We start from the raw sequence: 27,424 nt of genomic DNA on the forward strand, positions 1-27,424 counted from the left end.
ATATCACGATGAATATCGATCACTTTTAGGCCTTTAGCACTAAGAAATCTTATAACAGCCCGTACTTCACAGTCGGCGGGATTCACAATTATCGGAGGCATCTGAAACACTCAATACACAACGTAAACAAGGAAGAATCAGACTGTAATGGCGTCAGTGCGTAGACAACAGATGTAGGTACCCAGTGCGCATGCGCAGAACGCCGACCGCAGCGCTGCGGCCGCGGTGTGGCAAAACGGTACTTACTTAAAAAACACGCCTCGTACAAAACGAAAACTCTACAGACTTATTCACCAACCTAGTACGTGTATCTCTCTGTATCTGAATTAAGTTTTTTTGTTTGTTATTAAGCTATAATACTACGACATGTAGAATATTATTTAAAGAGTGTTCCATCAATGAATAAATTACTACAACCACCGTAACTACTACTACCATTACTTCTCAACTTTCCTGTTACACACATCGGAACTGTAGTTCTGTAGCCTCCAGTTTGTTTGCAAAAGCACTGCAGGCTAGTTAACTCTTCTGTTCATTTAATTTAAGCATAAACAGGATGAAAGCCAAACTATTTACTAGTTTATTCAAGTTCGCGCCATCTAATACAGTTTCCCACCTACGGTGCATTCCACTACTTCAGGACACTAAATTCCATTCGACAAAAACCTCTTCCGTTGAAACGTCCCCTTTGGAAAATTATATATTACTGTGCTCGTAAACCTCTTACGTTATTTGATTTTCAAACAGCTGAGCAAAACTGAACATATTCAGACATTTCTCTCTTTACTTATTCTGATCAACACTAAACTGACACACAATATTTTTTTTAGCGCAACGAAATCTGACTTTCAATAATCCCTACAAAGAAATGGCCCAGACTAACAATAACCTACACCTTTCACGAATCACTTACCTCACAAAAATCTTCGTTACTCTAACTACTGCAATACAGCGAGCGCCAATACTGCCAGCTAACTAAAAGATTCTAACTACTGAAGGCACTAACTACTGATAGGCATAGTTAGCAAATGAAATCTTTTGATGGAGAACAAACAATGTATTTACCTAATAGTGTTCAAAAGTCATAATATATATATAAGTTCATGACATCCAGTCTTACAAATTTCCTTTTTCTGACGGATACACGTCTAGATCGTCTGCTCTCAAAACTCTGCCATCTCTCTCCCCACGACCACCACTGCTGGCTGCTCACCTCCAACTGCGCAACGCTACGCGCTGTTCACATCCAACTGCCCAACACTACACAAGCGAATATACCAACAACGAGTCCAACCAGCCACATATTGCACACAGCACAGTGATTTTCATACAGAGCGCTACGTGGCGTTACCAACATAAAAATCTAAACAGCCTACTTACACCGTGAATTAATAAATTTAGTACTCACCTGCGTTCGACTTATTTAACGGTTTATCCATTGCTTCCCTGTCAGGTGCACGCTCGCATACTCACCTGTCTTCCACGACGATCAGCTCTGCACTGCAGCAGATTTGACATTATTATGTGTAATTGGCGGTCAAATGAAAACGAGACAGATGGAGAAAAAGTAGCTAAACTCTTTGTTATTTCTAGAGTAATCTCCATAAGTGTTGATACATTTATCCCACTGCCTGAATAGATGGCCAATGTCTTCATGGAAAAATATTTGCGATTGCCTACGGAACCATGATTGTACCCAGGCAAGCAACACTTCGTCCGAAGTAAATCGATCTCTTTTCTCAGGGCTCAAAAAATGTGTAAATCGCATGGGAAGCTATCGGGACTGTACGGAAGATGTGTAAGGGCTTCCCAGCGAAACTTCTGCGTCGAAACAATAGGCACCCCAGCTCCTGGAAAGTCGTGGTGACTTTTTTCTTTGACTGCAAAACCCGCTGCTCATTGACACTCTGGAATACAGCACACACAATTGACGCACATCGGTACGTGCACACTTCGCAATAATTGCAGTGCTTCGGCAAGTCAAAACGTCCAGGAATGTTGACGAACGGCATAATGCCTTTGATTGATAATGCTCGCCCACATACTGCCAAGGTTGTATGTCCAGACACTCTCTGACCAAAATGGTACTGAAACAGAGGATCACAGACTGAAGGCCGAAATACTAAATGTCTTTTTCCAAAGCTGTTTCACAGAGAAGGACTCCACTGTAGTTCCTTCTCTAGATTATCGCACAGATGACAAAATGGTAGATACCGAAACAGATGACAGAGGGATAGAAAAACAATTAAAATCGCTCAAAAGAGGAAAGGCCGCTGGACCTGATGGGATACCAGTTCGATTATTTTACACGGAGTACGCGAAGGAACTTGCCTCCCTTCTTGCAGCTGTGTACCGTAGGTCTCTGGAAGAGCGTAGCGTTCCAAAAGATTGGAAAAGGGCCCACGTCGTCCCCGTTTTCAAGAAGGGACGTCGAACAGATGTGCATAACTATAGACCTATATCTCTAACGTCGATCAGTTGTAGAATTTTGGAACACGTATTATGTTCGAGTATAATGACTTCTCTGGAGACAAGAAATCTACTCTGTAGGAACCAGCATGGGTTTCGAAAAAGACTATCGTGTGAAACCCAGCTCGCGCTATTCGTCCACGAGGTTCTGGGGGCCTTAGACACGGGTTCCCAGGTAGATTCTGTGTTTCTTGACTTCCGCAAGGCGTTTGATACCGTTCCCCACAGTCGTTTAATGAACAAAGTAAGAGCATATGGACTATCAGATCAATTGTGTGATTGGATTGAAGAGTTCCTAGATAACAGAACGCAGCATGTCATTCTCAATGGAGAGAAGTCTTCCGAAGTAAGAGTGATTTCAGGTGTGCCGCAGGGTAGTGTTGTAGGACCGTTGCTATACACAATATATATATAAATGACCTTTTGGATAACATCGGAAGTTCACTGAGGCCTTTTGCGGATGATGCTGTAGTATATCGAGAGGAAAATTGTACTGAAATGCAGGAGGATCTGCAACGAATTGACGCATGGTGCAGGGAATGGCAATTGAATCTCAATGTAGACAAGTGTGATGTGCTGCGAATGCATAGAAAGAAAGATCCTTTATCATTTAGCTACAATATAGCAGGTCAGCAACTGGAAACAGTTAATTCCATAAATTATCTGGGAGTAGGCATTAGGAGTGATTTAAAATGGAATGATCATATAAAGTTGATCGTCGGTAAAGCAGATGATAGAGAAGATCCAACTGAGAGCAGCGCGCTTCGTTACAGGATCAATTAGTAATCGCAAAAGCGTTACGGAGATGATAGATAAACTCCAGTGGAAGACTCTGCAAGAGAGTCGCTCAGTAGCTCGGTACGGGCTTTTGTTGAAGCTTCGGGAACATACCTTCACCGAGGAGTCAAGCAGTATGTTGCTCCCTCCTACGTATATCTCGCGAAGAGACCACGAGGATAAAATCAGAGAGATTAGAGCCCACACAGAGGCATACCGACAATCTTTCTTTCCACGAACAGTACGAGACTGGAATAGAAGGGAGAACCAGTAGAGCTGCTCAAGGTACCCTCCGCCACACACCGTCAGTTTACACATCCTCCGTACAGTCCCGATCCTTCCCCATGCGATTTTCACATTTTAGGAGTTCTGAATAAAAACATTCGTGGCCGTCGATTTGCTTCGGCTCAAAATGGCTCAAATGGCTCTGAGCACTATGGGACTCAACTGCTGAGGTCATTAGTCCCCTAGAACTTAGAACTAGTTAAACCTAACTAACCTAAGGACATCACAAACATCCATGCCCGAGGCAGGATTCGAACCTGCGACCGTAGCGGTCTTGCGGTTCCAGACTGCAGCGCCTTTAACCGCACGGCCACTTCGGCCGGCATTTGCTTCGGAAGAAGAGGTGCACACATGGGTACAATCGTGATACCGTCGGCAAACGCAAGTATCTTTCCATGAAGGCACTCACTGGCTGTCTTGTCTCACAGTGGGATAAACGTATTAACAGTTATAGCGATTATTTTAGAAATAATTAACAGGTTCGTACTTTTCTCCATCCGTCTCGGTTTCATTTGACTGTGTCCTTTATACATCAAATCCACGTAGAATAGTAAGACGCAGGACAGAAGCTGAAACTTCTAAAAGTAATAAATGCACCTAAAATTTATGAAAGTTAAAAAAACAAATAATGGAAAAGACCAAACAATATGAATAATTCCCTGGACATCACCAAAACAGCCGCAGTGTGTTTAGTAGATGTGGCTGACAGCTTAGGGCGTACCGTTTTGGAATGAATTCTGTAACATTTAAACGAGCTTAAAGCACAGTGACCTGTCACACGCTTCATAGGTTCACAATTTATTTTAATTTTATTAAATGACAGTCTGATATTGTCTGATATATTTTAAACTTTTCTCTGTTCTTATTTGTATTATTATAATTAACATGCACAAATTATCAAACTGTTGTACTATAGAACGATGGGGGAAAACAGGAACTGTTTTAAATTTGTTTGAAGCAACCTACTATTTCAACATGAACATTTCCAGAGTGGCCAGAAAGGCATTCCTCATATTGCGACACACACTTGAACATATTGCAGTGGTCTAATTAACACTGTAGTTCTTTAGGGTCATGAAAGTAGACAATTGTTTACTAATAAAATTGAAAAATAAAATATTAATCATGCAAGCAAAAGCTATTGTATTTTTACATTTTGCGACTAATTACAAGACTATGGAGAAATAGCATGCTTATTAGTAAATATACCATATATTGTGTGACAGATGTTAACTCGTTGAATGAGTAGCCTCTGAGCACTGGAAGAACCAGTGGATTTACATATAACTTTCTGGGTAGAATTAAGAGTGCCCTTGTTACCCAACATGTTTACAAAGGAACAAGCGAAACAATTGAGGGTTACCACTAAAATGTTTCTTTGAATACTCAGTTGTACTGTCGTGGGCGCTGCCAGAAATTTATCCAATATGGGACAAAAATCTAAAATTGCCATTTAGACCTGTTGTGTAACGGTGATTCAGCTGTCCTTAGCTGCGTGCTTTATGCAACCCGCAACGCCAAAAAAAGCCAGTACAAGATTTTAACATTCTCTCGCTCGCTACGCACAAACTATTAGTTCTATACAAAAAAGTTGTCAGGAATGGTTTTGTAAGAAATTTAACGTAGTTAAATTTTGTACTGGGATACATTTTCGATGGAGGCCACGGTCTTCGAGTCACTCAAGAAAAACGCATTTGAAGGTAACTTCTGTAATTTGTCGTTGAATAATTCCGAAAACTACAGCCTCTAACGAGAACGTGTCTCAGTACTCGACTTAAGTGCATTAAATTTCCTACAAAAAGGTCCTGTTCGTTTTTTCTGTGGGTAGCAAGGGAGAGAATATGAAAACATTGCCCGTGGTATTTGAAGACATTATGGATTGCGTAAAACCCATAGGTAAGGCCAGCTGCATCACGGTGTGTAAGTGATTTACTGAGTTACTAAAATTTATGTGCCACAAACATTTGGTAGCTATTCACTCAATTATTTTTTAAAATTTGGTTACACTGATACCTAAAATATAAGCATATGTAATTAGGATATGCGAAGCACTTGTTTTTATATTACTAAATATGGATACGGAAATCACTCTTTTGTTTAACGGTCTGAAAAGACATCCTCTTATGACCGAATTCAGTGTATCCAATGATTTCACCAAGCGAGGTGAGTCAGACAGTAGTAAGAGAGCCCTTGGAAGTTTATTCGGGAGGCCTATCGTTCAAATCCCCGTCCGACCATCCAGATCTGTGTTTTCTGTGAGTTCCCTAAATTACTTAAGGTGAATACGGAGGTGGTTTGTTTGAAAGGGCGTGGGCGATTTTGTTCTCCATTTAGAGCCTGGGCCGCTCTGTCTCTAATGACTTCGTCGTCGACGGAACATTAAACATTCCTTCCTGCCTTCCTTCTTCCCAACGAGTCAAGAATTAAAGCTAAAAACTTTGGCAGAAGATTTTTTTATTCATAAATCAATTACAGTAGTTGGTGAATGACGCAGCCAACCACAAATACTTTTTAAATGTGTTATTTTAGTGCCATAACTGGTTTCAGGCTACCGTGTCCATCTTTAGATGGCTAATATTTTCAGTTACCTAGACGTTTTGATCGAAAGCATGTTCCCCGCTCAGATGCTGCACAAGAGTATTTAAATATTTAGTGCCGCTTTATAAGATGTTTCACTATTAAAAACTCCTAAAGTGCTTACATTTATTTAGATATAATGTGAAATAGTTATATTTACTTACGTAAGTTCCAGTAGATGAGATTTGTCTTGTTATGCCATACTGCTGCGCCTGCGTTATTCCGAATTACGATGCAATGTTCCTTCGCACATTGTAATTCGGAATAACATAGGCGCTGCAATATCTTATTTATCCGCCGACACCGGGCAAGCTACTTTCAAGTAAGATGTCTTCCCTGTGCGGGAATATACATAATTGATGTACGAGTACAGGTTGTAGACACATGGCCGATGACATATGGGAGTTTGGGTGTGGCCGTGTGTGGTGTTCGAATAGCCAAATGGTAAGGCCACCGAGTTCGAGTCCTCGCCCCGTACAAATTTTTATTGTCGTCATTCCATTATATAACTGATGGTTTCCCATATTCGGAACTGCGAATATGATTCATGAATTATTTTGTTACGGTCCATGTGGTTTTTCAGGTCGATGTACGGGTTGTTGAACTGCAAACTTTACATATGTTGCAAATTACTGTGCACACTACATTGTATTCTTAATGTCAATATTGAGAGTCACACATCTGCTCTACATTTGTTGTTTTCGTTTACAATGCAGAGATTATCATTAAGCAAAGATATAAAGACATCATTCATTTCCTATTCACCAAGGATGTAAACAGACGACCGCGGAGTTCAGAAGATCCAACATGGATAACATAACAATCGCAGTCGTTTTACACCGTTTATTAAAAATGTGAAATAGGAAATAAAATCTGATCAAGTGAAGAAATCTTGTTGAATGTCAACAACAGTAAGCACCAAAACATACTACTAAGTAATACTCCTCAAAGTGAGGAAACGAAACAAATTGTAAAAAACTCTTATTCAACTTCGATTCTACCTATAAACCAGTTTTTGCGCGTAAAAATCACATCTCATCAAGTTAATGGATTCACTGCATTTTTCATGCCTTCTGCTTTTTAATGTTGATATGCATGGTAAATGTTTAACAAAATGTACCTAGAAAGTTACATTTTTTCGGTTGTTTGGGTAACGTGTAACTAGGGCCAGCATTCGACGATATTAATGTGATAACAACCTTGAAATTGGTCTGTAGAAGCGACCTTTTAACTGCACAGGACTGAAGTAAGTTTCGTCTCCTTAGTTTAACATGATACTGCGCAGCTATGGCAACTTGAATGAAGAATTTGTAACTATACGGTATAACTGAGCCCTGTGCTGTGTTGCACCACGATCAGTCTGAGCATTTGCCTGGCTATCACTTCGCCCTTGAAATTTCACAATTTTTTCCCTCTTATAACGCAGCAAATATTATTTATGTTTTTTTTTGTCTGACGCTTGTGGGTCCATAGATGTGTACTACAGTATAGTCTGACGGAGTTGTACAATAGCTCTACCGTGTAAAATGGAACGCAGTCTGACCAAACCTTGTCGGTTCTTCTTTGTCCAATGAACGAATGGTAGCCCACTGTTGTAACGAAGTTGTGCACATAGGGAAGTAACCTAAAGGTACGTGTCACTTGCAAGTAGACTAACTTCCGCAAGTAACTTCTGCGCGCACTTGACGTGTTATTTACATTAGAACAAAAACCTGCGCAAGTTTACTTCCGCAAGTCTCCTGGGCAAGTTAATTTCAGAAACTTACTGCAAGTAGTTGCAGAAGTGTTTCCACCAGAGTCGCGTCGTAGGGTGGGCAAGTCGAAGGTTACAGCATTGTGCTGTAAAGCTGCAGTAGCCACCACGTTTGTTGTATTATTATTATTGTGGAGAAATCATGACGAAAAACAAAGTTAGGAAAAAAAGAAATGTTTGAGTAAAGAAATAGGTTCAGAGGTTTACATATTTAAGATACCAAGAAAAAACTATTGACTGAACTAAAATGAGAGGACTTCGCTCAGAATAAAAACTTTCTGAGAATGTTGTATGCAAGTTTCGAAAATTTATTGTCTGTTGTACATTAGAAAAGAAGACACAAAATTGCTGCAAGCTATTTCGCTAAAAGTGCGCCTTTTACTCTTCGATTTTTGCAAACAGTATTTATTACTTTTGTTGCAAATGTAATGCATTTGAAAACAAGATACAAAAATGCTACAGGCTGCACCACCAAGAGATCAACATTTAATTACTCTTCGAATTTTGGAAACGGTATTTATTATAAACGCAATGCATTTTTGTTTACATTAAGATTAAAAAATAAGCTAAAATTTAAAGACGTGTCTCCTGCCACTCTACTTTCCTTTCTGATGAAGTAAAGCAATCAGTGAATTCATTTCGCATTTCCTTGGCTGATGGCGGCCAATTATAATATCCAAAGACACATTTGTTTCGGCCCAGCTGTCTTTGCGGCATTGTCCTTTTCGAGACTGACATTTTCACATCGGTATTGAACACACAAAACTTCTGCAAGTTTGAGAAAAACTTCCGGAAACTGGTAAGTTCGGCAAGTACCTGCGGCAAAATGTGACAAACTGTTTCCACTAACCTGCGGAAGCTACTTCTGTAAGTTGACAGAACTTGTGGAAGTCAACGCGCGAGGGGTCTTTCCACGCCAAGGAACTCGAAGAAGTGGTTTCTGCAAGCAAATTGTGGAAGTATAAGTGCTAGGGGACACACACCGTAAAGGAAGGAAGTCTGTGAATCATGTACTCTTTCTATTGTGCGTTGTCGTATTTAAAGTGTTTGTGCATGATATTCTCGAAAAAAAATTAGTACATATTTTTAGAGGTTTCCAATTCACTCAATATTTATCATCGCGATAGTGGATATGGAGTACATGAAATATTATACACTCCTGGAAATGGAAAAAAGAACACATTGACACCGGTGTGTCAGATCCACCATACTTGCTCCGGACACTGCGAGAGGGCTGTACAAGCAATGATCACACGCACGGCACAGTGGACACACCAGGAACCGCGGTGTTGGCCGTCGAATGGCGCTAGCTGCGCAGCATTTGTGCACCGCCGCCGTCAGTGTCAGTCAGTTTGCCGTGGCATACGGAGCTCCATCGCAGTCTTTAACACTGGTAGCATGCCGCGACAGCGTGGACGTGAATCGTATGTGCAGTTGACGGACTATGAGCGAAGGCGTATAGTGGGCATGCGGGAGGCCGGGTGGACGTACCGCCGAATTGCTCAACACGTGGGGCGTGAGGTCTCCACAGTACATCGATGTTGTCGCCAGTGGTCGGCGGAAGGTGCACGTGCCCGTCGACCTGGGACCGGACCACAGCGACGCACGGATGCACGCCAAGACCGTAGGATCCTACGCAGTGCCGTAGGGGACCGCACCGCCACTTCCCAGCAAATTAGGGACACTGTTGCTCCTGGGGTATCGGCGAGGACCATTCGCAACCGTCTCCATGAAGCTGGGCTACGGTCCCGCACACCGTTAGGCCGTCTTCCGCTCACGCCCCAACATCGTGCAGCCCGCCTCCAGTGGTGTCGCGACAGGCGTGAATGGAGGGACGAATGGAGACGTGTCGTCTTCAGCGATGAGAGTCGCTTCTGCCTTGGTGCCAATGATGGTCGTATGCGTGTTTGGTGCCGTGCAGGTGAGCGCCACAATCAGGACTGCATACGACCGAGGCACACAGGGCCAACACCCGGCATCATGGTGTGGGGAGCGATCTCCTACACTGGCCGTACACCACTGGTGATCGTCGAGGGGACACTGAATAGTGCACGGTACATCCAAACCGTCATCGAACCCATCGTTCTACCATTCCTAGACCGGCAAGGGAACTTGCTGTTCCAACAGGACAATGCACGTCCGCATGTATCCCGTGCCACCCAACGTGCTCTAGAAGGTGTAAGTCAACTACCTTGGCCAGCAAGATCTCCGGATCTGTCCCCCATTGAGCATGTTTGGGACTGGATGAAGCGTCGTCTCACGCGGTCTGCACGTCCAGCACGAACGCTGGTCCAACTGAGGCGCCAGGTTGAAATGGCATGGCAAGCCGTTCCACAGGACTACATCCAGCATCTCTACGATCGTCTCCATGGGAGAATAGCAGCCTGCATTGCTGCGAAAGATGGATATACACTGTACTAGTGCCGACATTGTGCATGCTCTGTTGCCTGTGTCTATGCGCCTGTGGTTCTGTCAGTGTGATCATGTGATGTATCTGACCCCAGGAATGTGTCAATAAAGTTTCCCCTTCCTGGGACAATGAATTCACGGTGTTCTTATTTCAATTTCCAGGAGTGTATTTACAGATCAATAGCACAAACGGTTCTGAAGTACCAGGTATCGACACATACTGCAACAACTGTATTCGTACGTGATGTAGTCTCCATGGACGGCAATGTAGGCGCTGACTTTGGCATCCAGTCGATTGTACAGATGGCAGCGCTGTCCTGGGACACGTTATGCATGCATGAGTCACTTCTTGTCAGATCGTATCCTACGCATGCCCGATTGGAGACAAACCTATAGATCGTGCTGGCCAGGGAAGTTGCTGTGCGTCTTGCAGAGCACGTTGAGTTTCACAGGCGGTGTGTGTAAAACGATGCTGGTATCAGTGGTCACGTGATCATTCTCACACACGTAGATGAGGTTCTGGACGTTCCTTTTGGAACAATACATCACCTTCCTGTTGCTAGGACACGAAAACAAGGGGTTTAACAACATCTGCACGTACTGAGTGATGGTTAGCGTTCCCTCTAGAAACATCGAAAGTGAACAAAAGTTGTAGCTTATAGCAACCCGGACCATAAGGTCTGGGGTGCAGCCAGTGTCTCTTGGATAAATGAACTATGCGACAGTGCTCACCAGGTCTATGACATATGCACAGATTACCAACACTTGGGTGCAGGCAGAATCTTCTTTCATCACGGAAGACCATGGTCCGCCATTGCGTCTTCCAAGTGATCCTCTGATGGCACCAGTCCTGCCGTGTACATCGATGCTGTGGCGCGAATGGAAGAAGGGCTAGAGGTGCGCATATCTGTAATCCCACTGCAACAGTTAGTTCGCAACAGTTAGTGTTCGCAACAGTTAGTGTTGAAACGCCTGGACTCTATATTATCCCTTCCTTTCGGTGGTTATTAATTATTATTATTATTAAGTGAAACACAAGAAAGGGATTATATAAGAAATATATATATATATATATATATATATATATATATATATATATATATATATATATAGATATTGATTTGTAGGTGGCCAAAGATAAATATTACATTATTTTTGAAATGAGCGCCAGGCTCCCTGCAAATTATTTCGAATGCTTTCGGCGAAATGTAATGCAGGCTAAATTCACTGACCTAGAATAAATCGTATCTTTGAAAGTATGCATTTTTTGACGAAATAAAATTAGTGAAGCTTTGCACTTTAGTTAATTGAATAACTTGAAATGATTCTTTCTGCTCCTGCTGTGGTGGTATGTTACACACACACACACACACACACACACACACACACACAAATTTAAATACGCCGCGTAATGGCGGCAAATTGTTGCCAGTCAAAGATCACTGCTGCTCGCTTCGCAGAGACTGAAAAATTGCTAAATAACTTCTTGCACTCACTTTTTGTAAATATATTTCCACTAAGCACAGAATACACACTTGAATTATTCGGTACATACGAGAACAAATAGAACAAAAGCTACCGCTTTACAACAGCATGCGTACCTTACATACAGCAGAAGAAATTATCTCACTCGAAGTGATTTTAAATATCTTTTTTCTCTTATATATATATGACAAAGATAATAATGTTAGTTTCGAGAACGTTATGCACTACGATCTCATCTAATGTAAATAATGTCTTTTTATTACATTGCAGTCGATATAGTCTTTCTTTGGAGCTAATTTAATGCATTTTCATAATTAATTTGTCGTTTATGTCCACATCATATTATTCAGAGTCCTTTTGTTATTTACTTCAAATATATCGGCTTGAAACAAATATATCGGCTTGAATATTTGATAGGGACACTATAGCTCACGAATCCTCTTACTTGCTCATTGGTTGCTGTACCACCTTCCACCGCTGCCCTTCCAGTAATATGACGCTGGCGGGTGTTTGTGCTGCGTGGACGTCCAGAACCTCGTCTTTAGGTGTGAGCATGTTCACGTGACCACTGGTACCAGCATAGTTACACAACTGACGCAGCACGTCCAACTTGTGTGGCAATTCTTCGACCACCGCGTCACCCGGAAGGACACACTTTGATCCTTTTCAAACTCGCGCAGTTGACTGTAGGAAGCACAAATGCGTCTCCGTGGTGTTCTTACCTGCCTGCTTCATACGTTTGCACCACACTAAACCTTCTGGCTCTGTGTATTCGTTATTAAAGGGCAGTCACAGATGGCACTATGGTAGCTATGCCACTACACTATCTGTTGAGGGACGACGTTGAAACCATTATCGGTACGTCAACTAACCGCCAGGTGGCAAATGCCGTCATCGGATCGAAATCGATGTCGTCTTTCCAGGAGTACAATTTTTTTTTCCTGGCAGTATATTATCTGAGGCGGCATTTGGGAATCAGTCAAGCATTTGCCTATATGAGTGCGGGAAATCCACACTCAGTCTCACCAGTATACTAGAACACGCTTGTTAATCCCCCTCGCTATCTGTTGACAATAGCAGGTTGTACGAGGGAGCGAAACAGCAAGGTTTGGTGACACTATTTCGGCAATCTGCAAAACTGCGCCTAAACCGCCGATGCGCCAAGCAAATTCTCCAATTTACCGCCAGTGGCCTGACGACTAAACGAACGCAAGTTATGTTGTGCTCGTCTAAGCCACAGCGTTGAGAACTGCACTTCGAAATGCTAAATCTGCAGTTTCGACAGTCATTCCGAGAAATGCCAGAGAGTTCTGTAATGATTACAAAGTCTGCCGCTCAGATTCCAGGAGGGGGCACGTGCCCCTTCTGCCTGCCCCTTGGCTTGGTTCAAATGGCTCTGAGCACTATGGGACTTAACATCTGAGGTCATGAGTCCCCTAGAACTTAGAACTGCTTAAACCTAACTAACCTAAGGACATCACACACACCCATGCCCGAGGCAGGATTCGAACCTGTGACCGTAGCAGTCGCGCGGTTCCGGACTGTAGCGCCTTGAACCGCTCGGCCATCGCGGCCGGCTTGCCTGCTCCTTGCGAGCGTTCATGTGAACAGCTCAAAACAGGTTTCACGGTTGAAGCTAAATGCAGGTTAGTGACTACCAGCGCTCACGTAAAAACTGGGTACGACACATAATAAGCCACAGTGTTCTGCAGTCTTCATGATTAAAATTTTGTAGACTGTTATGAAATTCTGACATTTACCTCTTCACTTTTCGTCTTTTCGTTTGAAAATGCGAAAATATTTTTTGTTGCTGAAATTCTGAGGGCATCACTCAGTCTCGTAATCTCTGGAGACTATTTTTTCTGGTAATGTTACAGATGTTATTAATTATGAAGACACTTAATTTACCATTACTTTCAACTTAATTCATTCAAAGCTCGGCAAAGTCAGGGTGGAGCACTGTATCATCAATTGACACATAGAGTGTGTAAGGTTCTTCTTCTTCTATTTTAATTATTCTTTGGCCGCCATCTTTTACAGTAACACGCTTCTGAAACACCAAATAATTCTTTTCGTTCTCTTCTTTTTGCAGAGGAGTGTTCCTTTTGCCAATGCAATGAAAACTGCTGCAATGAAGACATCTGCTGCCAGAATTTGAGGTAAACAGCAAACTAACTTATAAATCCAGAGCGTAAAAATTACGCATATGTCTAGCAGTGCTCTACTTTATGTTGAAAATGTGAAAAATTGCCAATTTGTCTCATCCTATGCAGTGTACTACTAATGGTTAAAGACATCAGAATGCTTCCTTTAGTTATAAATTCAGAGTACCTGAAAAGCAAAATTTTTTATTTTCCAGCTGATGGTTCAGTCATTTAAGCAAAAAAGTATTATTTCCGAATCGTTTTTGCTGTCTTCACACCACATACAAACATGTCCATGCAATGTTAAAAGGGGGCGACATGAAATAACAGTAATTCACCTACAAGGAAATTAATTGTCACGGAAAAAGAAGTTTTAAAGTAACCTCTGCTTTTTAAATTACTTGCGACACTTCCTCGAAAATGACCCCACATGAGATTAGTCCGCAGGACGTGAGAATACCGCTGCATGTAACAGTTAAATGCAGTTCACGTGCAGTGTTATAGTTAGACATATGCATCAGGTACACAAAGCAAAAATCTAATTTACACTCACGTCGAACCTTCATTTGATGTACATTGTCACATTAGGCAGCACGTTATGATGTTCTTTTATCATTCACCTTTGATGTTTTGCTGATCGTTACGAACATATGCGCTGTATGGCAGCTGGCAATTATTTTTTAATTGCTAATTTAGGATGTCAAGCCATTTTTTAATTCAGCGCGACGATAGACCATAAAACTGGTAAAATTAACACAGTTCATTCAAAATTATCGTGAGGACTCATTTCATACTAGTAATTGACAAATTCTCAAAAAAATTACACAGTATTGTCTTACAAACTATGAATACTTATATGTATCTGCAGTATTCTTTCCCACTCAGTCAATCAGAGGTGTGAAGAGGCCACGTTTACTTGTGAGATAATGTGCTTTATCTGTTTCTGTGGCCTCAAGTTATAAGGGGCAGTCAAATGAAAACGACACAAATAGAAAAAAATAACTAAACTGTTTATTATTTCGATTAAAGTAATCGCCACAACCGTTAATACTTTTACCCAACTGTGAGGCAAGACGGTCAATGCTTTCACGGAAAAAATGTTTGCGGTTTGCCTGCCGAACCATGATTTTACCCTGGCGAGCACCTCTCCGTCCGAAGCAAATCGACGACCACCAAAGTCTTTCTTCAGGGCTCCAAAAAAATGGAAATCGCATGGGGAGGCATAGGGAGTGGATGGAGGACGTGTAAGGGCTTTCCAGAGAAACTTCTGCAGCGTAGTCGAAAAAATCATGGTACATATGGGCGAGTAGTAGAACGATGCCGTTAGTCAACTTTTGGGGGGGTTTGGTCTCGATTTGCAAAGTGTTTATGTTCATGAGGACTACGAGACAGAAGTTTGGCTGGAAGCCATTACACGTCCTCGACACAGCCCGTGCGATTTCCATATTTTTGGAGCCCTGAAGACATTCGTGGTCGTTGATTTACCTCGGACGAAGGGTTGCATGCCTGGGTCCAGTGATGGTTCCGCAGACAATCGCAAACATGTTTCCATGAACGTATTGACCGTCTTGTCTCACAGTGTATCCCACTGTATTACCAGTTAGGCTGATTACTTTTGAAATAATAAATAGTTTATTTACTTTTTTCCATCTGTCTCGTTTTCATTTGACTGCTCCTTGTATTTTGTCCACCAGTGGAAGACAAGGAAACGTGTTGTTACCTCATAAAACAAAATCACGCGGGACAACACATTGGAGACGCGTGACTGAGTTACCCGCCTTTCTTCGTATTGCAAACTCTTGCCACAAGTTTTGGGTCTTACATCATTCTACCCCGACAACAGCTTGACTGCTCTAGTTAATGTTTAGGGCTAGTTAGCTACGAACATCGCACAGCATTCAACATTTGAGGAGAAATGACTTAAGTCTACACCTTGCCATCCCGGAAGTAATGTGTGTGTTACGTCCGATGGTTATTTATTTACTCATTCGATATCACAAAAGCATACACTCAGTTCACAAAGTGTGAATTACGTAAATTAAAAAGTAGTATAGAGAAATAGGTCCTGTGAGTCTATACAATTACTCTGATCTTCTCAATCGATTCAAGTACTGCCCTTGGGAAGTCCAAGCCAGGTAGGTCTTTGTCCAGCCCATACATGTGGCAACCCGGAAAGCGATTCACGGGTTACACGTGTCCACAATCATACAGATTCACTGTTTACGTTCTACCACATTCATAAAAGAAGCGGTCTCTCTACTCCCTGTTCGTGATTTTTACACAAGTAGCTCGAGTGCTGTTCAATGCACACTCATTTGCAATCTGAACATCAGAACCTGGCACCAGAGCTGTTTTCTTGATGACTGTGGTGAAGTTCTTGATAAAGAAGCCATGTGTCATTATTCTTAACTGTAGCAAATGCAAAATAGTTTTTGTTGATAGTGGCAAAGTAGTCCAATATTTTCGTGACTGGATTAGGCACGTTTTTCATTCCATAGACACATAGGGAGTAGAGCATTGTGGCTGTGTAGCATGTCAGAAAAACAGTACACATTTTACACAAGAATCAACATGCTTCGTTTCAGTATTCATTTTAATGTTTCACTGTAAAACAATCATATAAGATGTAGAACAATTAAAAATAAGCAGAGTGTTAGAGGGTGAGCATGAAGTCTTCGCCTGATTACAAAACTTTATTTTCAGATAGAGCTATGCTGCTTGTTGCAAATGGCAGCTTAGCGCATAGAATTTTTCATTGGTTCACTCTCATAGGTGATCCGTTTGTTGCCCGTAGGATGTCTTGGCGGTACTCAATTTCTCTCCACGTCTTCGACAACATCGCTTCCGTCGGAGTCCTTACAAGCATCTCGAATCGTGCTGTAAGAGTCTGCGCATCAGGAATTGGTGAACACTTTGTCCTTATAGTAGCCCCAGAAAAAAGTCAAGAGGCGTTACGTCCGGTGAGCTTGGAGGCTATAATGTTGGGCCATCTCTACCGATCCATCTGTCCAGGCAGGTTTCATCCAAAAACCGACGAACAAATAACCCCTAGCGTGGTGGTGAAGCATCTAATTGAAAAAACATCTATCACAGAAATTTCTGTAATTGAAGTGAAATATAAAGTTCGATGTACAGGTAAACTGTTGCCGTAGTGGTAGGCTGAGTGCAAAAGAACGGTCCAGTGATTGTGTTGTGCAAAAGCTACATCGTCCTATCCCTTATTTATATACCATGGCATGTGGGTTCTTAGGCCCGGACATTATGCCTGTTTACTTTCCCGGAGATGTGAAAAGTCGCTTCATCGGAAAAACAATCTTTTAAAGGTAGTCATTATAGACATAGATTCGTTCCAACATGTTCCCTTAGCGGACTCAGCCCCCCCCCCTCCCCCAAGGTCTATCACCTGGACAATAATAACTGGTAGCATCCAACCGTATTTTCGTTCTACATACACCCCAACAGCTCGTTTTTAGAGACGATGCTCTCATCATCATATTGTAACAACTTAAACCGCACTGTGATAAAATGGCGTTCCATGCAAATAACCTAGCGAGGTGTAGCCTGAAGCTTAATGTCGGTAAAAAGATAAATCAGTTCGAAAGATCAGGAGATTATAAAAGCCGGTCGGAGTGGCCTTGGGGTTCTAGGCGCTACAGTCTGGAACCGAGCGACCGCTACGGTCGCAGGTTCGAATCCTGCCTCGGGCATGGGTGTGTGAGATGTCCTTAGGTTATTTAGGTTTAATTAGTTCTAAGTTCTAGGCGACTGATGACCTGAGACGTTAAGTCGCATAGTGCTTAGAGCCATTTGAACCATTTGAGATTATAGAATTCCTGTGATGTAAAGTACACTGGCGGAAAAAGGTCGCAGCACCAAGGAGGAGTTGTGCAACGTAAACGGAAAGTTAGTGGGTGTATTTCTACACGTGAAAGATGATGCGTATTCAGATTTCATGCCAGACGCATATGAGTGGCGCTAGGTTTGCTTAAATTTGCGCTGTAATGGTCGTGAGTGTTAATTAACTTTGGGATAGGGCGTGGTGAGTTGATGCTAGTCCAGAGTGCCTTTAAAACGACAAAGACGCCACTATCAACACCTAACTGAGTTTGAACGAGGTCGTGTAGTAGATGTGCGGGAAGCTTGTCATTCTTCTGCGATAATGCAGAAAGACTCTGCAGGCATGAAGCCACTGTACATGACTGCTGGCAGCGGTGGTCACGGGAACGTGAGGTCGCAAGAAGTCTCGGCTCCGAACGACCACGTGACCGGGCTCCTGACGACCACGTGACCGGGCTCCGAACGACCACGTGACCGGGCTCCCGACGACCACGTGACTGGGCTCCGAACGACCACGTGGTACTACCCAGAGGGAAAACCATTGTGTTCATCATATGGCTCCGGCACGTCGTAACTGCGCCTGCAGCAGCAATTTGAGCAGCAGTTGGCACCGCAGTGACACAACGAACTGTTACAAACCGGTTACTTAAAGGACAGCTCCGAGCCAGACGCCCTGTAGTGTGTATTCCACTGACCCCAAACCACTGCCGTTTGCGACTTCAGTGGTGTCAAGCGAGACCTCACTATAGAGGAGGGTTGAGGTCTGTCATGCTTTATTATGAAAGCTGATTCTGTCGTCTGCGGCTTCTGTGATGTCAAGCGAGAGTTCATTGGAGGGCGGCGTGGAGGTCGTGTTTTCCGATGAAAGCTAGTTCTGCCTCGCTTCCAGTGATAGCCGCGTTTTGGAGAAAAGGAGGCCAGCTGAGACCCAGAAACCAACCTGTCAGCGTGCTAGGAGCAGTGGACCTACACCTCGAGCTGTGGTTTCGGGTGCGACTTCGTATGACAGCAGAGGCACGCTCTTGGTTACCCCACACACCCTAACTGCAAATCTGTATGTCAATCTGGTGAGTCGATCTGTTGTGCTGCCATTGATAAACAGCATTCCCGGGGCTATTTTCCGACAGGATAAAGCATGTCACGATACCGCTGTTGTAACCCGTCATACTCTACTGATTGCCGACGTGTTGCCTTGGTCTGATCGATCACCAGATCTGTCCCCAGTCGTGCATGTATGGGACATCGTTGGACGGAGACTCCAACACCATTAATCCTATCTGTACTGGCCAATCAAGTGCGACAGCTATGCACTCCATCCTACACTACTGGCCATTAAAATTGCTACACCAAGAAGAAATGCAGATGATAAATGGGTATTCATTGGACAAGTATATTATACCAGAACAGACATCTGATTACATTTTCATGCAATTTGGGTGCATAGATCCTGAGAAATAAGTACCCAGAACAACCACCTCTGGCCGTAATAACGGCCTTGATACGCCTGGGCATTGAGTCAAACAGATCTTGGATGCCGTGTACAGGTACAGCTGCCCATGCAGCTTCAACACGATACCACAGTTTATCAAGAGTAGTGACTGGCGTATTGTGACGAGCCAGTTGCTCGCCCACCATTGACCAAACGTTTTCAGTTGGTGAGAGATCTGGAGAATGTGCTGGCCAGGACAGCAGTGGAACATTTTCTGTATCTAGAAAGGCCCGTACAGGACCTGCAACATGCGGTCGTGCATCATCCTGCTGAAATGTAGGGTTTCGCTGGGATCGAATGAAGGGTAGAGCCACGGGTCGTAACACATCTGAAATGTAACGTCCACTGTTCAAAGGGCTGTCAATGCGAACAAGAGGTGACCGAGACGTGTAACCAATGGCACCCCATACCATCAGTCTGGGTGATACGCCAGTATGGCGATGACGAATACACGCTTCCAATGTGCGTTCACCCCGATGTCGCCAAACACGGATGCGACCATCATGATGCTGTAAACAGAACGTGGATTCATCCGAAAAAATGATGTTTTGCCATTCGTGCACCCAGGTTCGTCATTGAGTACACCATCGGAGGCGCTCGTGTCTGTGATGCAGCGTGAAGGGTAACCGCTGCCACGGTCTCCGAGCTGATAGTCCAAGCTGCTGCAAATGTCATCGAACTGTTGGTGCAGATGTTTGTTGTCTTGCAAACGTCCCGATCTGTTGACTCAGGGATCGAGACGTGGCTCCACGATCCGTTACAGCCATGCGGATAAGATGCCTGTCATCTGGACTACGAGGCCGTTGGGATCCAGCACGGCCGGCGTTCCGTGTTACCCTCCTGAATCCACCGATTCCATATTCTGTAAACAGTCATTGGATCTCGACCAACGCGAGCAGCAATGTCGCGATACGATAAACCGCAATTGCGGTAGGCTACATTCCGACCTTTATCAAAGTCGGAAACGTGAAGGTACGCATTTCTCCTTCTTACACGAGGTATCACAACAACGTTTCACCAGGCAACGCCGGTCAACTGCTGTTTGTGTATGAGAAATCGGTTGGAAACTTTCCTCATGTCAGCACGTTGTAGGTGTCGCCACCGGCGCCAACCTTGTGTGAATGGTCTGAAAAGCTAATCATTTGCATATCACTGCATTTTCTTCCTGGCGGTTAAATTTCGCGTCTGTAGCACGTCATCTTCGTGGTGTAGCAATTTTAATGGCCAGTAGTGTATAAACTGATATCCGGCACATGTACAACACTATGAAAGTATGTTTGCAAGCTTGCATTCAACATTCTAGTGGTTACATCAGTTATTAAGTTACCAGCATTTCACATCTGGCATGGTTTATTTCGCGCTTACATGTGATCTTGCAATTTTAATGTAACATGAGGACCACGGCGCAACGTGTTTTTATTTTATTTTACTTGATGAACGTCGCAATTGTATTGGTAGACATTTTAGTGTTTTAGCCTCATAAGTTAAGTTTTTACGACTCGTTTGTCTCTCGGAATGCGTTGTTAAACTGTATGCAGGACGGAAATACCGCGGAATGCTACCATCTATTACTGTAAATTCACCACAGTGCTATGAGGTATGCCTTTCTGTGTGGAGACACAGTGCGTCGATTTCCAAGGACTGGGCAAAAATGCTTATAGACGGTACCAACAGTTGTGAGTGTGTGGGTTTTATTTTGTCAAGTTGCACAGTGGACTGATCCAACAAGTACCCTTTGGCTCCTGCAAGAAACAGTTTCCACCTCACACTACTACAGAAGTCAGACAGACGCTACTAATGTATCAACAAGAACGGCTTGTGTCCGCCGCTTGTGGTCGTGCGGTAGCGTTCTCGCTTCCCGCGGCCAGGTTACCGGGTTCGATTCCCGGTGGGGTCAGGGAATTTCTCTGCCTTGTGATGACTGGGTGTTGTGTGATGTCCTTAGGTTAGTTACGTTTAAGTAGTTCTAAGTTTTAGGGGACTGATGATCGTAGATGTTAAGTCCCATAGTGCTCAGAGCCATTTGAATCATTTTTTGAAGAACTGCTTGAAAAACATTCAGCTACAAATCTCTTCTGGAGTCGTCCGCTGCAAGGAAAAGACACAAAAATATTCTATATTCTTACGTTACTAGTGAAATACTTGGGTACTGGAGTATTGCTAGTTAGTGTAAGAAAAACATTAAACGAACGAAAAATATTATTTATTGTAAAAAAATTCTGAGAAATCAAGTGAAACTTTTTCTTATAAATTAATAAATTTCCGGGTTCTTTTTGAAACAGTAGACTGCCTCTTATGGATAGGAATGCTATTAATGCTATTATTTTACAAAGTATGGAAAGGTTCTTTTCTCGCTTTTCTTTAAGAATGTTATTTACTCGGCAGAATGACTGAGAGCCGCGCCTACACAACTTGAATAACTTTTCTAAGTACGGTCAAGGCTGTCACGTGAGAAATGTAATGGAGTGTACTGTTATGCAGAACAGATGGGGCTCGCATATGCTGTAGCACACAATACCATGAGCTGTGACGACTGCTGCCTGTGTCGCTCGCTGCTGACAAATAACACAACTATCTCTTTCTATCTGGATTGACCTTCGCCAATCAAACTCTCCCTACACCTTGATGAAGTCAAGGACTGCTATTTGCCCCTAGTCTAACTATTGGTGTGGTACACCGGTCAGATAACCAGTCCACTGCGATGCCACTCAATATTCGCTTGCAGGCGTTTAACTAGTACTCTGTCCGTGTTCACACCAAACAATAAGTGTGGTGGAAAACACAGTGAACAGCGCTTAATGGCGAGCGACTCAATATAGAGTATCACTCCGACTTGCTAACGACAGAGGTACTCTCCCAGTAAAGTACTGAGGAGAGACTTTGTTCTTCGCTCTTTGTGTACATGTACGAGCGCACTCGCTCTCGTTACGTGTTCCCACTCCGAGAGTGGAAATATTGCAAGGGTATATCATTTGCTGTCTTCCCTCACTCCTCTGGCGCTTTGCGTCAGAAATATTCCGCCAGTCAGCGTTGCTCTTTTAAACGGGAGAATGACGTTTCGTTTAAGTCGACCAATATGGAAATATGTAGCTTCTCCATTAGGCGTGTACAGTCCTCTTGTGAGAACTACGTAACTACGCAGTCGGTCGGTCAAAAAATGCGTCTTATGGGCGCTCCCACACAATGTAGCGGAATTTGCATTTAAGTCAAACGCGGGGGTCGTTATCCCTTCGCTTTTGCAAAAGCTGTCCTCTCTCTGGGCGGTCGCTCTGGCCGAAGTAGGTGTATGTTGACTAATCCCTCTGAAGAGACTGGCCTCCCAATGGGCTGGTTGCCTCTTTAGAACGAAAATTCCTGTGGCTGTCATGTTGTGTACGCCAGCCTCGACTTTTTCAACCTCGGTGCACACTTGCGATTTACTTATTAGATTTGCACATCGCTTACATGAATTCATACAAAATTGACTCTACCTTATCGAGTTTGGGTTCGAATGAAGCATCTTGATGTGCAGAATACGATTGTGAGGACAGAATATGTAAAAAATGAAGGTCAGGAGACTACGCCACCTTACACAGTGTAATCACTCACTCCAGGTCTACAGCTTCTTGTCTCATCAACAACACTGCCAGTCTCTCTATACTCTTCATACCGTCTGTTGATGCTACTCATATCTGACAGATCTCGACCAGAGACACTTTAGAACTGTCGCTGAACCGTAAAACGCGACGGTGTTTCGTAAAACCACAAAACTCATTGCTCTTTTTCCTGCATAGACGCCAATGTGACAACAGCACTGCTAAATTTCCGTACCTGTAACAATGGAGAGAGAGAAAAGAAATCAGAGACTGACAGAGCGCTTTTAGAAGTATACCCATAAATGCTTCATTAGTTACGCTATCATTTGCAACAAACCTCAGAAATAAATTTTTGTAATCAAGGACAGACATTGCACTCACTCTGGACAGTAGTTGTTATGGAAATTGTATTTAACACTAAAATTCATTAAACAATTATTTAGCTATAATAGTCACGATCGCCAAATAAGAAATTTATTTACAATGTTTATTTGTTCAAATGGTTCAAATGGCTCTGAGCACTATGGGACTTAACTTCTGAGGTCATCAGTCCCCTAGAACTTAGAACTACTTAAACCTAACTAACCTAAGGACATCACACACATCCATGCCCCAGGCAGGATTCGAACCTGCGACCGTAGCGGTCGCGCAGTTCCAAACTGTAGCGTCTAGAACTGCTCGGCCACCCTGGCTGGCTACAACATTTACTTGTGTTGCTTCTACTACTACGGTTAAGATTTGTATTCGTACTGTGTGATGTTGTAAATAAAATATACAACATTTGAATCTGTTAAGCCACACGTCGACTGAGTTAATGGAGTTTGCCAATAATTAGTTTTCCAGGTTTCTCTATAAATGTACCTCATTAGGAGATAAACTTCTACTTGTGGCAAGTCATTGAAAATGTGTATTCCTGAAGAACAGACACAAACAAATGAGATCTTCATGCAAGTTATTATTACTCTTAGTACAGAATATGTCAATTGAGGGGTTGGTTGAAAAAAAAAGGAATAGACTGTTTACAATTATTACACTAAGGAATAAATATACGTAGAGGCAGTAGTAATTAATATACCTCATTCTTTGAACGGGTTTCTGTGAGACCTTTTTAAATTTTCCCTACTAATAATTTGTATTACGGACTTTTGCTCTCAAGAAATTGTAGCGTAGCTGAGACAGTTATCGGAAACATGATAGCATATGACGTTACGGAGAAAGATGGATTAAGTATGCCAGCTTCGTAATATTTATGATACAGATGTTTCAGGCTATGCGCAAAGCAATTAATGATTTGCGTAGACGTTTTAGCAGACATGTGGTATGCCTCTCCAAACAGAAGTCATTATCAAGCTGTAATACCAAGAATTTATGCTTATACCTCCACAGTCTAATATTTTATGAGTTATCTGGGTAGGAAAGGGAAGGTGTTATTTCAATATGACCTGAAATGCATATAATGAGAGTTAAACGACAATAAACTAGCTACAAACTAATAATTAATATCCATTAAAATGTCATTGCCAGTTCTTCAGTTTTTACACTGGTTGTCTCATCTTGAAAGTTAGAGCAGGGCCATGTGACTGATGAATGTTGATACGCGGAATAAGCCTCAGTGACTCTTAAAATGGCAGCTTTGTGACAGCACACGTAATTATTTCCCAGTCGGATGACGTCTGATAGCTTAGACGCGTAACGACACCCTGTGTTTCCTGTCGTTGATATATGACTTGACCCTTTTACAGGGTTGTCTTTGATGATGTAATACTGTAATTTATGTGAAAAGAGATGATTTATGCAGTGAAATATCTTGGACAGGTTGCAGAAAATACTTGTAGCTTCTAATCTACGAGTAATACGCTATGTACGTTCTCTCTCTATGAATAAATAGCATTCTCAAATTCAGGAACGTCAACTTTAAATTGTACAGTATATTATTTGTGGTCAGCTGGCCTCTTATACAGAATGAGTCCGCGATGATGTTACGAACTTTCAGTGCTAATGCAGAAGAATAAATATATTAATGTGAAGCAAGGGACCCTGGTCTGAAATGATCACATAAAAACCGGCGGCTGTGAGCGAGCGGTTCTAGGCGCTTCAGTCCGGAACAGCGCTGCTGCTACGGTCGCAGGTTCGAATCATGCCTCGGGCATGGATGTGTGTGATGTCCTTAGATCAGTTAGGTTTGAGTAGTTTTAAGTTCTAGGGTACTGATGACCTCCGATGTTAAGACCCATAGTACTCAGAGCCATTTTGATCACATAAACACTTATGCTCAGGTGGTTTCAGAACGTGTCCAGTTTTGTGATGCTTGGCTTCTGTGCCGCACTTACCTTCAGCAGTTCAGCTACACGTCCTCACCCGTAAATAATTCGACTGTCGTACGCCAATATTCCTCGCCCGCTACCTGTCAAATTTCACGATTTTCTGCAGCTAAAGGACTTGCAACAACTGCTCCACTCGTCATCCTCTCACAACATCTTTCAGAGTGAGCAATATCAGGAAAATATACGCTCTAGACTGCAATTAAATACTACTCTTCTGATTCATCTGCTGCCTGCTCTGTGCATTGTTGCGTTGTCTAAAAAGATACCGAATGTATGTTTTCTCTAGAAAAAGGGTGCGAGCTAACATATGAAAGATGTTTGGGCTCAAATGCGGTTCCCCTTCATCGAAATGTCTTTGCTCAAACTCGTCTAGAGGTTGAACCGCACGTGTCGCATTACACGCCCTAAATTAGACACTTGTGACCCTTTGGCTAAACTGTCTGGCTGATGGAGAGTTTGCGAAGTTGTATGAAACATACAAAGTTAATATAACATATAACAACAGTAATAATAATATCGGGAGCTAAAATAACGACCCATACATGATGTAGGCCACACAGTTGCGATTTGGTTAGAATAATGTTTATTCACAAAACAAACTAATAGCGAAAGTGGTCGTATTTAGAGTTACTGTTACACTCGAGCGCATATTCATTTGTCACAGTTCAAACATTCACAATCTCATCGCGAAACACAAGTCCAATACTCTACCTCGTTATCTACGCGAAAAGTTAAGAGTTCACACCAGGCGCGCGGCTGCGTTTCGCTCAGAGACCAAGTCCCGCGATACCACACAACGCGAAATTTTCTAAGTCGTTTCGCTTCCTAGCTACCAAAAGACCGACTGTCCGCTTTCGCGCCTCCACCAGCACTGTCCTCCTGCCCGTCTCCGGCCGCGTCTCCAACGTGCCGAACATCGTCGCTCAACCGACTAGTGCAGTTCCCTAACCTGAAGCCGTCCATCTGATTGGCTGCAGTTTATTCTACATTATTTTACATTTTAACCTATTTAAATAATCAAAGCTTGACCACTTTCACGTACTAAATAAAATAACAATAATATCCATCACATAATAAACGTTAAATTATTTTACATACAGCCGCGCGGTTTGAGGCGTCATGCCACAGATTGCGCGGCCCCTCCTGCCTTAGTTTCGAGTCCTCCCTCGGGCATGGGTGTGTGTGTTGTTCTTAGCATAAGCTAGTTTCAGTTAGTTTAAGTGGTGTGCAAGTCTAGGGACCGATGACCTAACCAGTTTGGTTCCTTAGAAATTCACACAATTTTTTTTTACACAAAACCAATACAATTTCCTTCTTAACTTTGAATGTCACGGCCAGTAGCCATGCACCAAAGTGCTTTCTGATAAATAATAAAGAACAAAAGTAACTATTATGCACTAAGGTTTACAACAGATATTCTACTGCCTAATGATTCAATAAGGTGTCATGCTGTCATCGTTCAATGTACACTCCTGGAAATTGAAATAAGAACACCGTGAATTCATTGTCCCAGGAAGGGGAAACTTTATTGACACATTCCTGGGGTCAGATACATCACATGATCACACTGACAGAACCACAGGCACATAGACACAGGCAACAGAGCATGCACAATGTCGGCACTAGTACAGTGTATATCCACCTTCCGCAGCAATGCAGGCTGCTATTCTCCCATGGAGACGATCGTAGAGATGCTGGATGTAGTCCTGTGGAACGGCTTGCCATGCCATTTCCACCTGGCGCCTCAGTTGGACCAGCGTTCGTGCTGGACGTGCAGACCGCGTGAGACGACGCTTCATCCAGTCCCAAACATGCTCAATGGGGGACAGATCCGGAGATCTTGCTGGCCAGGGTAGTTGACTTACACCTTCTAGAGCACGTTGGGTGGCACGGGATACATGCGGACGGGCATTGTCCTGTTGGAACAGCAAGTTCCCTTGCCGGTCTAGGAATGGTAGAACGATGGGTTCGATGACGGTTTGGATGTGCCGTGCACTATTCAGTGTCCCCTCGACGATCACCAGTGGTGTACGGCCAGTGTAGGAGATCGCTCCCCACACCATGATGCCGGGTGTTGGCCCTGTGTGCCTCGGTCGTATGCAGTCCTGATTGTGGCGCTCACCTGCACGGCGCCAAACACGCATACGACCATCATTGGCAACAAGGCAGAAGCGACTCTCATCGCTGAAGACGACACGTCTCCATTCGTCCCTCCATTCACGCCTGTCGCGACACCACTGGAGGCGGGCTGCACGATGTTGGGGCGTGAGCGGAAGACGGCCTAACGGTGTGTGGGACCG

General features: G+C 43.2%; 1 protein-coding gene across 1 annotated transcript in view; it reads left to right on the forward strand.

Annotated features, from left to right (window-relative positions):
- The window catches only part of LOC126191406 (uncharacterized), an 84,730-nt gene that overhangs the window by 13,990 nt on the left and 43,316 nt on the right, over positions 1 to 27,424 (forward strand). The window contains exon 2 of the mRNA XM_049932273.1: positions 13,848 to 13,914. Coding sequence (XP_049788230.1) covers positions 13,848 to 13,914 — 67 coding nt within the window. The remainder of the gene's footprint in view (positions 1 to 13,847; positions 13,915 to 27,424) is intronic.

This window comes from Schistocerca cancellata, chromosome 6 (genome assembly GCF_023864275.1).
Source record: "Schistocerca cancellata isolate TAMUIC-IGC-003103 chromosome 6, iqSchCanc2.1, whole genome shotgun sequence".
Classification (NCBI taxonomy): Eukaryota; Metazoa; Arthropoda; class Insecta; order Orthoptera; family Acrididae; genus Schistocerca; species Schistocerca cancellata.